Consider the following 12,676-nt stretch of genomic DNA (forward strand, 5'->3'; position numbering starts at 1 on the left):
GTGGAGGAGGAGCGGGTGTGAGGAGGTGGAGGAAACTGAGCTACCCGGAAGGAGCTTTCTTCTTGGGGCAAGTGGATGAGGCCCTTATTTTGTTCTCATTATGGAAACACTTGCTGTGTTAAATAAAAAGAAGGAACAAATGATCACATGGTTATTTCTCTTGCAAAAGTAATTTTTCCTTTTAAGAAGAGACATCAAAGAACATTTCTATCTCGCTGAAGAAATTACTTCTGGAAGAGTTAATTTCATTCAGTCTTTCTTGATGTTTGTATTTGATAAATGTTGAATATGATTAGGAAATGACTTGATAATATTGCAGATAGTTTGCAAAAAAATAAGCAGACCTTTGGAAATTGCTGCTGCTCTTCTGACAGTGATTTGAACCTGGTGAGGGTTGAAACGCGGGTCTTCCTCAGTTCTCTCATAGAGATTTCTTGGTGTAGAGATAAAAATTGAAGGCTTGCTAATGTGGGCTCTTCAGCTCAAACAGGGTTTTAAAAATAGGGCCACTTCACATAAAAATCCAGATTGCTGGCTTCTCTTGAAAAACCAGAAGCTTGCGCTCTCTGGGCCCGCATCTCCTCTGAGCTGCGGTGAGCTGGAGCTGGGCAGGAAGCCCCTCTGAGAAGGCGCGGGTCCCCGTTGCATACCTGGCCACAAACTGGGGCCAGAGCTTTGGGCAAACCTAAAATTTGTATTAGTTTTCGTGTGTAAAATGTGACAATGTCGTATTTAATCAGTTATGTGTAAAAGCACTATTAGTTTACATGGGGACTTTTCCCGCCAAAGTTACCTTAGTAACTGGTAGGAAATACTAATATTTTTCCCAGCTGCTTCTTTTGAGAAATTTCCATTTTTAAAAAAGTTGATAAAGTGTAGTGAACGCAACTGTATACATTTCACCTAGATAAATTAACAAATTTGCTTTATCTCTTTCACACACACACACACCATTTTTTTTGCAGAACCATTTAAAAGTAAGCTGCATATATCATAACACTTTTGCCCTAAATACTGAAGTATGTATTGCCTAAGAATAGATATTCTCCTACATAACTATCATTATCATACCCAAGAAATTTAACACTGATAGAATAATATTTAGTGTGTAATGCGTGGTCACATTTCCTTAAATATTCTTTAGAGCTCTTTTTATTCTAATCCAAGAGCTCATGCAGCATTGCATTTGATAGTCCTGTCTCTTTAGTTGCCTTTACTCTAGACAGTTGCCTGCTTTTTTGGTTCATCTTTCAAGACACTGACGTTTTTTCTTTTTTGAGTCCAGCTTGTTTGTTTTGTAGAATGTTCCATAATTTGGATTTGTCTGATTGTTTCTTTGTGCTTAACTTCAGCTTCACCGTTTTTGTTATGAGGACTGCATAGTTGTGTATGCTTCCATTGCGTCACGTCAGATTGTCAGATTGTCCCATTTTTGGTCCTGAGTTCCGTCATTTGATTAACCATTTGATGACTACTAGATCTTCCCATTATAAAGGCACCTTTGTCCCTTTGTAACTAATAATCTGCAGTAATCTATTTAAGGCTGTGATATCTCTTCCAGCAGCCACCTTTCAATAGCATCCACTGATGATCCTTGCCTGGACTGGTCATTGTACTTCATGCTTGCAGAACGGTGATTTTCTAAGCCTGTCCTTCCTTCTTGTCGTTATTAGGTGATGTTTTTCTGTAAAATTTCCTCCCCTGCCCATTTTTCTTGAGTATCACTGTATGGTTTATTATGCTTTAACATCCTTTTTCCTTCTGGTGCTCAGATTATCCCAGAATTGGCAAGTGGAACCCCTTCAGGCTGGTTCCTATGTTCTTTTTTTGGGGGGGGGGGGGGGGAGATTAGCACTGAGCTAACATCTGCCAATCCTCTTTTTGCTGAGGAAGACTGGCCCTGAGCTAACATGCATGCCCATCTTTCTCTACTTTATATGTGGGAAGCCTACCACAGCACGGTTTGCCAAGCAGTGCCATGTCTGCACCCGGAATCCGAACCGGCAAACCCGGGCTGCCGATGTGGAACACGTGCGGTTAACTGCCGCGCCACCAGACCAACCCCTCCTATGTTCTTTTGACATGTCCGCATCAGTCACTGAGCACTTCCTTGACTTCTGGTGAGAATGCTTCAGACTCCTCTTGACCTTTCCTTGCTCCAGACTTGTAATCAGCCATTTCTCCAAGGAGCATGGATTCCTTTTTAGTAGGGAATGGTATTTAGAAACCAAGATCTGGATGCCAAGTTTGCTCCTTGATACTGAGGTGTCATTGCTTCTAGGCCCTTCTTATGGATAGAGCTAGGACATGTATCAGTGTTTTTAATAAAATTGGAATGTGTCTGTGTTTCAGAGACTGTAGAAACTTTATAGGTTGTAGTTCATGCTGGAAAACTATGGTATGGTATTTATAAACAATTTCAGAGACTAGAGTTATGTCAACTTTTTGCAGTCTTCCTTTTCTGTAACCCTCCAGAAAGTTAGAGTTTTGTGTGCTAACAGTATGCAGAATTCATTAACTGCTACCCATCTCTGAAAGACAGGCCGAGGTAAGTGAGCACAGAAAGAAAATGTTGGATTCATTGGTTTATTTAGTAAGCTTTTATTCCATAATTCAAAAAATGTGTATTGAATGGCAGCTTTGTTTTAGACATTGGATAAGGTCCTTATTCTCCTGTGGATACAAAGAGAAGTAGGACTTGGTCTCTGCCCTGTGGCTGAGTGATGCCTGTGGTGGCAGGTGGCAGAGGAGAAGGGGACGTGGAGGGAAAAAGGTCGATGCTTACTCACCACTGTTAGACCAACAGAGCTTTAGAGAAGAACATATGATTCCCTGTTAGTTGCTCGTTAGCCTGGATACCGTAAACGCCAAGTGGTTGGGGCCTCCCAAGGTGACAGTGAACGTCTGTGCAAATGGGAGTCTGCGTGGGCGGATCACTTTACAGGGAATGGAAAGTTTTCACTCTGTTCGAAATTCAAGGCTAGGCTGTGCGGGTAATGCCTTAAGCTGACAACTCTATTTCAAGAATTAAAAGGACGTTGTGGGTATTTTGAAAATGACCTAATAGGTACTTAAATGGGAGAGACCCTAGCTGAGATTGTTTCCTGTGAGTGCTTACTCTACCCTTTGTGGGACTTAAAAAAACTGTTTTGTTTGAAGCCCTTGTATTCTCAATGTCTTGGCGCTTCATACTGCTGGAATGTACAAAGCCAGTTTTTTTTTTTAACGTAGTACAATTTAAAAGTCAGTTTCGATGTTTTCCGGTGTCAGTGTGTAGAGCAAATGATAGTCTTTTTTGTCTAGAATTGTTCACTTGTGCAGTATTTAATGCTAACAAATTTTAGGGCCTCACTGAGACTTATCTGTGGTATGATCTGAGCAGTTAAATAAACTTGTTAAGTGTTTATTATAAAATGCATTGAGACAAATATTGTGTGGTTTAGCAAGATTATAGCAGTAATTGGATTCAGAGTATATTTGAGGGGAGTAGATAAACATGAAAAGTATATTTTCAACTCCCAAGTAAAAACGTTTAAAAGCAAATAGAATTGTTCCACATGTGGGCTTTGCCTCCCTTCCAGACCATCCTGTGCATTACTCTAAGAGGAATTTTCTGAAAACGTGACTCCAGTCACAGGGCGGAGTTCCCTTCGTCCCCATCCGCCTGCTGAATAGGTCAGCTCCAGGAGGGCAGGGCCTTCTGTTGGTCTTGGTTCTCCACGCCCTTGGGGCCTGGCTACATGGTCGGTGCTCAGCAGGGACATGCCTTGTCACAGTGCCACTGCAGGCTGCCATTTCCCTGCCCTACGATAAGCTGTGGGTCCCTGCTCGCACCCCGAGGTTTCCTCACAGTCACAGTCCTGGGTTCTCTTTCCCGGAAGTCCTCTCCCCTCATCACTGACTACAAACAGATTTCCCCACTCCTTGAGGCCTCGGGTGAATGCCTGCTTTCCCATGAAGCCCTCCCAAACCGCCCTGCCTCCAAGCTGAGTGTGTTCTCTCTCTCCTTAAGCCTGTATAGTAGGACACTCTCACGTATTTCCCTGACTTTCCTTCCTGAACTGTCTGATTCATCTTCCCCTTCCTCCCTCCCTCCCATATTGCCTTGCCCGGTACCTTATAAATATATAGATAGCAGGAGCACAGCATAAATTTTTCAGATTAATGTAACCTTGTAATGTGATGGCGAGAGAGTGAGATACATACCAGAAAACTGAGAATGACTTGGAATGGAATGGAATGGAATGGTAGTGAGAATCCTGAGTGGAGGAATTAGTATGTTGTTCTGGTGCCTTCTGGGCTCTTCCATGGCAGCTCTTGTGGTTTGAGTATTACTTATCTTCAGATGGTCAGACCTTTCAAGGGGAACATCAGGAAACTTCTCCAGGAAAGGCAGGGTTTCTTAGTGTGATGGTACTCTGAAACTGCTTGCACCTCGTTAGAGGTAAAATCAGAGCAGTCTGGGCCATTTTCACTGATCTTTTTAACACCATAAATTTCTGCCTTGAATGTATGTTTGGTTATGATTAATTTAAGAGGGGAAGTCGGAGTTCCCGTCCCCCCATCTTTAGTACACCCTAGTAGAGGAGTGGCGTCTGTCTGTCCAGCATGGGCATCGTCTCCTTACACCGAGGGCAGAACTTGGAAGCATGCCCTGGGCTTCCTTCTTCAGGTTCTTTCTTCCAGCCCAGACACTTGTCGTGCTGTGTCCTGGGGTTTCCTCTTCACATGCACCTGTGAGCCATCGGATCACATAGGCTTGAATGCGAATCCAGAAATTAGTTCAGTAATCTTCACAGTTGCTGCAGAGTAAACTAGATCTAGTGCCCAAATGCATTTTCTAAAAGTTTGATGAATTCTCTAGCAAGTCTTTTTTTAAGTTTTTTATTTTAAGATAATTGTAGATTCACAATATGTTAATAAAATGTTATTCACAAGGAATAATACGGAGCGTTCCCATGTGTTCTTTGTCCGTTTTCCCCCGATGGTAGCGTCTTGGGAAAGTATGGCACCTCATCACAACCAGGATATCGACATTGATGCTGTCAAGATATTGAACAGTTCTGGAGTGTCTCTCGTTGCCCTGTTATAGCCACCCCTACTTTCCTCCTGCCCCCACCCCTTCCTTAACCCGTGGTAACCGCTAATCTGTTCACCATTTCTATAATTTTGTCATTTCAAGAATGTTACAAAAATATTTGTCTGTGATCCATTTTGGGTTAATTTTTATATGAAGTGTGGGGTTTTGGTTGCGGTCCATTTTTTACCCATGGACGAGCAGTTTCTTCAGTAATATTTCTTGAAGAGGCTATTCTTCCTCCATTGAATTGCTTTTGCGTCTTTGTCAAAAATCAATTGTGCATCTTTGCGTGGGTCAATTTATGGCTCTCTGCTCTGTCCATGGATCTGTGTCTCTCCTTCTCCCGCACAGTGTTGATTGCTGTAGCTGTAAAGTAACCCTCACTACTGGATAGAGTGACTCCTCCCTCTTCACTCTTCTTTTTCGAAGTTGTGTTAGCTATTTTAGTTCTTTTGCCTTTCCATATAAATTTTCAAATAACCTTGTTTATAGATACAAAAAAGTTTTGCTTGGATTTTGATATTATGTTAAACCTCTATATCCATATAGAGAGAATTGACATCTTTACTATGTTGGGTCTTCTAATCCATGAACATCGAATTTCTTTTTCAATGAAAGCTTACGCTATAAAGACAGAGATAGCCGTGATGTAACATGTTGACATGTCTTAAGAGATAATTCTGTTCCAGGGGGATTATCAATGACAAACTGTTCAGGTTGCATCTTTGTTCAATTCCTCTTTCTAAAAATTGGTTCACAGGCCTATGAAAGGAGGTTCCCTACGTGTCCTTTGATTCCGATGTTTGTGGACAGTGACACTGTGAGTGAATTCAAGAGTGAAGATGGGGCTATTCATGTCATAGAAAGGCGCTGCAAACTGGATATAGATGCACCTAGACTGTTGAAAAAGGTAACTGGAAAGCACATTTTGGAGGCAATCCCCAAAACCAAAGTGAATTGATGCTTGCAGCTTCTGTTACCATTGGGTGTTATTAATCAACCCTTTTTCTCTTTATTTCTTTTTTAAAGATTGCAGGAGTTGATTATGTTTACTTTGTCCAGAAAAACTCACTGAATTACCGAGAACGTACTTTGCACATTGAGGCCCACAATGAAACGTTTTCTAATCGAGTCATCATTAACGAGCATTGCTGCTACACCGTGAGTAATCCAGCAGGCCGCGGGAGGCCCGTGAGCATGCGAACGTACAGCTTCCAAGAATTGTTTGGCCATCTCTTTAAACAGTGCATTTCTTTGCCTTAGACGGCAGTTCTTCCTCAAATATTGTCGTTTGTTTCCGATTAGTGGGATCCGTAGGGTAGTAGGTGTGGTTTACTGCAGAACGGATTGCATTGTTGGAGCCGTCACGGTAGCCAAGTGATGCCTTGATTTATTTGTTAACATTACTTTAATATGCTGCATGTTTTCTGGCCCCACTCTAACACTTTAGAGATATATATTGAAGGACCCAAGATACTGTGTACATCTAAGATGAGAGCCGAGTATATCTTTCTGCCCCACCATCCTCACTGCTTACCACCCTGTTTCAGGACTTCTCCTACCAGATTATTAGAATAACCTAATAGACTCGGCTTCTACCTTTCCCCTCCTACAGTATATCCTCGACACTGAATCCACAGTGATCCATTTAAATGTGTCAGACCATGTCATACTTTTTCTGGGCTCAAAAACCTGCCGTGTCTCTGCCTTTCACTCGAAGGGAAAGCCCAGAAGCCTTACAGTGGCTTACAGGGCCCTGCGTTGCCTCTTAATCATGCCTCAGCTGTCCTGCTTCCTTGTGCACAAGCCGCCCACCTTCTTGCTGTTCCTGCATCTCGCGGCCAGGCTTCCCCTGAGGCCCTTTGCTCCAGGGGCTCCCTCGGCCAGGATCACGTTGTCACCAGGTCTCAGCTTGACTCCCGCCCTCACCTCCTTCAGGCTTTGCTCAGCTCTCCCTTTCTTCATGAAGCCAGCCCGGAACACCCTGCTTCATTCTGCAGCCTGCCCTCTAATCCTTTGAATTGTTCTCTAGCTTTTCTTTTTTCCATAGCACTTAGCTTCTGACAACGATATAATTTATTACTTGTTATGTTTATGGCTAGTTGTCTATCTCTCCTTGCTAGACTATAAGCTTCACAAGGCAAGGATCTTTGTTTTATTCATGGTGGAGAATACTGCTCAGTAAATATGGTGAATGAATGAAGGAACCAAGAATGAAAAGGAAGCTCTCCTTTTAATAGTCATTTTTGGGATATTTTAGAAATATTACTTGGTTCTTCATGATTTTGAACCTGTGTAATTTTTCCATCTGGTGTTTTCATGGTAATAACATTATTAGTAAAATAAGTGTTTTTTCTGGTTACCAGTTGATTGAGGAGCAGACAAATGATATTCTCCAGTGTCAGTATAGTTAAAGGAATGCTTTCTCGTTCATCTGCAGGTTCACCCGGAAAATGAAGATTGGACCTGTTTTGAACAGTCTGCAAGTTTAGATATTAAATCTTTCTTTGGTTTTGAAAGTACAGTGGAAAAAATTGCTATGAAGCAGTATACCAGCAACATTAAAAAAGTGAGTCTGCCTTGGAATTTTATGGAAAAGGGTGGGCAGGAGTTTCAGATGACCTGAGCTGGCAGTCTTTTCAGAAGGCTGAGAATGGGTTCTTCAGGGCTCCCAGTCATTTCTTGAAGAGGAATAAGACTTTTCCCCGTGACTTACATCCCAGGGAGTGGAAAGGATAGGTGGGGATTCAGGCAGTGCTGGTTGCCAGGGGAGGTCGGGAGGAGTGTGTAGCCTCTGGCTGTGGCCTTCTCTGCTTGGCAGTGCTGGGAAAGGTCAAAGTTGCAGGGAGGCAGGAGCAGGGGGCTTACAGCACCCCCGGGTGCCAGCTCAGGGTCTGCTGGTGGGAGGCAGTGCGGTGCTGGAGAGGTGCCAGCCAGTTCATCTCTCAGGGCTCCCCAGCCCTTGGGTGGTTAGCTTCATCATCCATGGAAACTTACTTTCTCGTGTTTATGCTGCTACTCATTGTTGTGGAATTTTGGTTTTGAAATGTATCAGTATGGCATTATGGAGTGCTTTTTTTGAAGGCTTGTTTTAAATGGTACTGGAAAGAATTTGGATTGAGGCACAAAGCACATACTGAGTACAGGTGTGGTAAATCAGTGCTTTTAATTAGTCGTGTAAAAAGTTCCCTCTCTTTAGATGTATTTCCTAGACCTCTGGAGAAGAAGTAGAATAATTATGTAAAACAAAAAACAAAGGCTTTTGGGTTTTCTTTTTCCTATTTATTCCATAGCAATTCAGTTTTTATTAGTGTTTTAAAAACCCATGAAGCATGAATAGTTTGAATGTTGAGTATATACTAACCTTGAAACTGGTTTTGTTTTAAAGGGAAAGGAAATAATTGAATACTATCTTCGTCAGTTGGAAGAAGAAGGCGTAACATTTGTGCCCCGTTGGACACCACCTTCCATTGCTCCCTCTTCAGAGACATCTGCGTCGTGCAAGAAACAAGCAGTGGCGTCAGCTGTCGTCCCAGACGCTGCTCTAAAGGAAGGGCTGAGCAGTGAGACCCCTGGTCACCCGAGTGGGGTGCCTGAGCCCGCGGCGGGCACCCCTGATGGTGGGTCTGAGAGCAAGACCAGTGGGTTACGTGGAGTCGTCTCCACTCTGCTTACTCTACTGTCCTTGTTTCCTGAGGATGTTTAGATGTTAAGTAAAAAAAACGGGTCTCGTTACTGTCCCTTTTCCTCTAGTTTATGTACCACACTCATTTTATCTTTTTTCTTAGAATGAAGAAACTTAGAATTTTCTTTTTTAATGGGCAGGATGAGTTACATCCAGTTATGCCTTTACTTAGATGAGGAAATATTTTTCATTTATTTTAGTTGACGTCTTTAGTGAATGTAAATTAGCAGCTAGTCCTTTTAACAATTATGTTGTCATCACTTTCGCTGCTTACTGTGTGCCAAGCACTTGATGAATATTGGGTCACTTAATAGTGGTTCCTTTTAGGTAGAACCTGGTGATTATTCTCATTTTATACATGAGTTAACATGAGAAATTGAGTAACTTGCATAGATAGAGTCATATAGCTAGTAGGTGGCAGGGCTGGGATTAAGCCTGTGCCGCTGGCTCCAGTTTCTGCTTTCAGCCACTGTGCTTTGCTGCCTTTCATGCGTGTTACACACACACACACACAACTTTGTTATTTCTAAGAGTATTGCCCACTGTACCAAGTTCAGAAGGCAGAAAAATAAGAAAACACAGAGAATTCTACCACTCAGAAGTTTTGTTAAACCATCAGTATTTATCTTCCCATACATTCTTCTCTGCGGCTGAACTATGCCATTTGTTAGCTTTCAAGAGGTGGCAGATGGCAGATATTTTAATTGGACTGAGGATGCGTTTTATTTTTCACATCATGAATTTTTCTTTGCTGTACTTAATTTATCACATTCTTCCAGTTTATGTTACCGTGTCTTGAAAAAGATTTGTTATATTCTTGAACACAGTGGCTCTGTTCGTAATAAGGTTAGATCCACTTGTTTGTTTTATTTCATGGTTTTAGATCATGTAAGGCCTCTTTATGTAACTTTGAATTAAAAGTCAGTCAGTATCTGTTACTATTGTGACTACTATTGAGATTTGCAGCTGGAAGTGGCCCGATGGTAATCGGGGAGAGGTCGTTGAAGCAGCAAGTTTACTGTGGCCTGGTCACTGGTTTGATTTTAGAGACTGGCGCTGAGCTTCTCCCTGGCGGCTGGTTTGAATCTGCCGTCCCTGCGGTTTCATTCGCCTCTGAGACTCCAGGGCCACACGTGAGCTGCGCCGGGCAGGACTGCGGAATGCTTCAAGTTCCAGTGTCCTTGGTTGTAAACGGTTTCACGTGACTTATGTTCCAGACAAACTGGATGCGGACTACATTAAGAGATACCTGGGTGACTTGACCCCGCTGCAGGAGAGCTGCCTGATCCGGCTCCGCCAGTGGCTCCAGGAAACCCACAAGGGGAAGGTGAGAGTTGGCGCCTCGCGTGTATGGACGCTGTCTGGGAAACCCTGCACCCCTGACTCCGGCCGTAGTTACTGAGAGTCAGTGCTCCCAGCAGCCGTAGCTGGGAGTGTGAAGTCCTTGACTTTGTGTCATTGTGTGGCGTGCGAGTCCCCTGTGGCCTTTCTCTGTGTAATTAGCTGTATTTTTCTGGGTTTTACAGAGAATGGTCTCACTTAAAACAATTACATGTCAATTTACACAGCAACAGTATGTTCCAAGTATTCATCCATTGTAATTTTCAGAAGATTTGGAAAGAGTTCACAGATACGTAGAGATTAGAAATGTTTGAGCTTTGATTCTGAGGTTTTTGGTAAATTTTAGCATCATAAAGAATTAGATTTTTGTAATAAGCCTCATCCTAATGGGGGACTGAAAGCGAGCAGAGGCAGATTTCTGTGTCTAGCTTGTTACTGGTATTACTGAGTAAAGGGAAGCTGGGCCTTGCCTGTTGTTGGCCTGCTGTCTCCTTGTGTCGCTGTTAGTTACTACAGTGCAAATGTCCAAGGACTGTTAGTATCAATTATTGAGAAAACAGCCACTGTAATAATAGTTATCATTTCTTGTGCACTTGCCATGTACTAGACATTGTTTCAAGCTCTTTATTAAATGCTCCCAACAGCCCAGTGAGGTGGGTGCTATTTTTGTTACCGCTATGGTACACACGAGTAAACTGAGGCATGGAAAAGTTGAGTAACATGCCCAAGGTCTTATACCTGGTGAGTGGTGGGGCCGTTTGGTTCCAGAACCCACTTTCTTAACCACTTCTGTATAACGGAGTCCTTTCTGAGTGAGGATGATGCCTGCTCGGTGCTCGAGTTATTTCTGCAGGAGTGGGGTAGTGAGCTGGTTCCCTCTGCCACTCTCTCCTCATCTCCCGTGGCCCAGCGGCATGTGTTAGTGAGCCTGTGGCCGTGAGGAAGACAGCTGGTCCAGATGGGACTTAGACATGGTCTTGGCCTTGTTTTTACTCGGGGAAGCCGACCTGTGGATTCGGAGATCCAGATCCTGCTGATAGCGAGATCTGGAGACAGTTCCTGACTGTTAGCAACATCACCACTGCCACCAAACCAGCTGCACTTCTCTGCATTTTCTTTATTTAAGTGTAACGTGTACAGAAAAGTGCGCATCATAAAAACTCATAGAGCAGCACAGTGAATTGGAGCATTTGGTGTTGAAGAAATTATGCCTTCACTCTATTGAAACGAAAACGGAATACTCTAAAGATTATTTAGATTAATACTGATTTTCTAAAGCGTTAAGGGAGGTTTTCCTGGTAACGGCTAGTTTTAAGTTGTATAATGCAACTCACTCTTGACAAGAAGTTAAAGTTTTAGTCTTACTCGCTTAGTAACTTGCTTTTTTCCCTTAGCAACTTTTAGCATTGCTTAGAAACATCTCTTTCTCTTAATAGATCCCGAAGGATGAGCATATTCTTCGGTTCTTGCGTGCCCGGGACTTCAACATCGACAAAGCCAGAGAGGTCATGTGTCAGTCTTTGACTTGGCGGAAGCAGCATCAGGTGGACTACATTCTGGACACCTGGAACCCTCCGCAGGTCCTTCAGGACTACTACGCGGGTGGCTGGCACCATCACGACAAAGGTACCGTGTGAACGTGGCATTCGAGACAAGCTTAGAGACCTCCTTCTTCAGAATTAAGTGGGGTTCCGTGAGGGCATTGTCCTTCCCATCTCCTAGCTTGAACAAATTGACCTGTGCCTTGTCTCGTCACCCCCCCAGTGCCACACTCCACACCCCGCCGGGAAGTGCCCTGCAGAGCAGACTGTGCTTGCTTCTTCCTCACAGCACACGCTGCCCTCGGGCAGGTTACTTCACTTCTTTCTTATTAGATGGAGCTTGTTTTGACTTACTTAAGAAACGAAACTTTGAAGGCAGAGTTTTTTCAGTCGCACAGTGCTGGTCGAGGAACTGTGTAGTGACTTGAACCCCGACATGTCTGTAAAGACGTGTAGCCAGGTTTTCTACATCAAACGGTGAAGAGCTTCAGCTCTGTTTTGGGGAGGAAGCCAAAGCTAAGTGAGGAACAGCGATGGACTAACGTGCAGAGTGAGCTGCGGGAGCGGGTTTGCTCGGAGCGCCGCACGCAGACGCTGTGCAGGAAAGCCTGCCTGTCAGAGACGGCCTCGCCACTCCTGTCCAGAGTTCCCCTGTGGATGGAATGGAGTCGCAAATGAGAGGCCGCAGAGATCCTGGGCCCCCTTCCGCCTCTGAGCAGGTCCTTTCAGAACTGAACAGCTCTGGCTCGTCTGTCTCCCTGACTGCATCTCGTGCACTTCTCCAGATTAATCAGATTAATTGTAGCTTTATTAGCTTTTGCTAGAAGCATATATTTATTCCACTTTCCAGCCCTCAAAAGATTAAAAAATTTAGTAGTAAGACATTAACAAATGTATCTTATTAAATGTTTGGAAAGACTCTTTGTAAATCTTCCTTTCAACGAGATCTGGGGGCACAAAACCCTTTGCTTTAAGTAGAAGAGGTCTAGATCCGGATTCTCCTAGGAGGCCAGGCTCAGCAGGTGTAAA

The 12,676-nt window shown here is 43.5% G+C and overlaps 1 protein-coding gene across 3 annotated transcripts in view; it reads left to right on the plus strand.

Moving 5' to 3' along the window:
• The window catches only part of SEC14L1 (SEC14 like lipid binding 1), a 55,026-nt gene that overhangs the window by 29,416 nt on the left and 12,934 nt on the right, over nucleotides 1-12,676 (plus strand). For all 3 annotated transcript variants that reach the window (XM_046675184.1, XM_046675183.1, XM_046675185.1), the window contains 6 exons: nucleotides 5,841-5,990; nucleotides 6,110-6,241; nucleotides 7,521-7,649; nucleotides 8,469-8,700; nucleotides 9,983-10,092; nucleotides 11,543-11,732. In XM_046675184.1, the coding sequence (XP_046531140.1) occupies nucleotides 5,841-5,990; nucleotides 6,110-6,241; nucleotides 7,521-7,649; nucleotides 8,469-8,700; nucleotides 9,983-10,092; nucleotides 11,543-11,732 (943 nt within the window). The remainder of the gene's footprint in view (nucleotides 1-5,840; nucleotides 5,991-6,109; nucleotides 6,242-7,520; nucleotides 7,650-8,468; nucleotides 8,701-9,982; nucleotides 10,093-11,542; nucleotides 11,733-12,676) is intronic.

The sequence above is a fragment of the Equus quagga genome, chromosome 11, assembly GCF_021613505.1.
Source record: "Equus quagga isolate Etosha38 chromosome 11, UCLA_HA_Equagga_1.0, whole genome shotgun sequence".
NCBI lineage: Eukaryota > Metazoa > Chordata > Mammalia > Perissodactyla > Equidae > Equus > Equus quagga.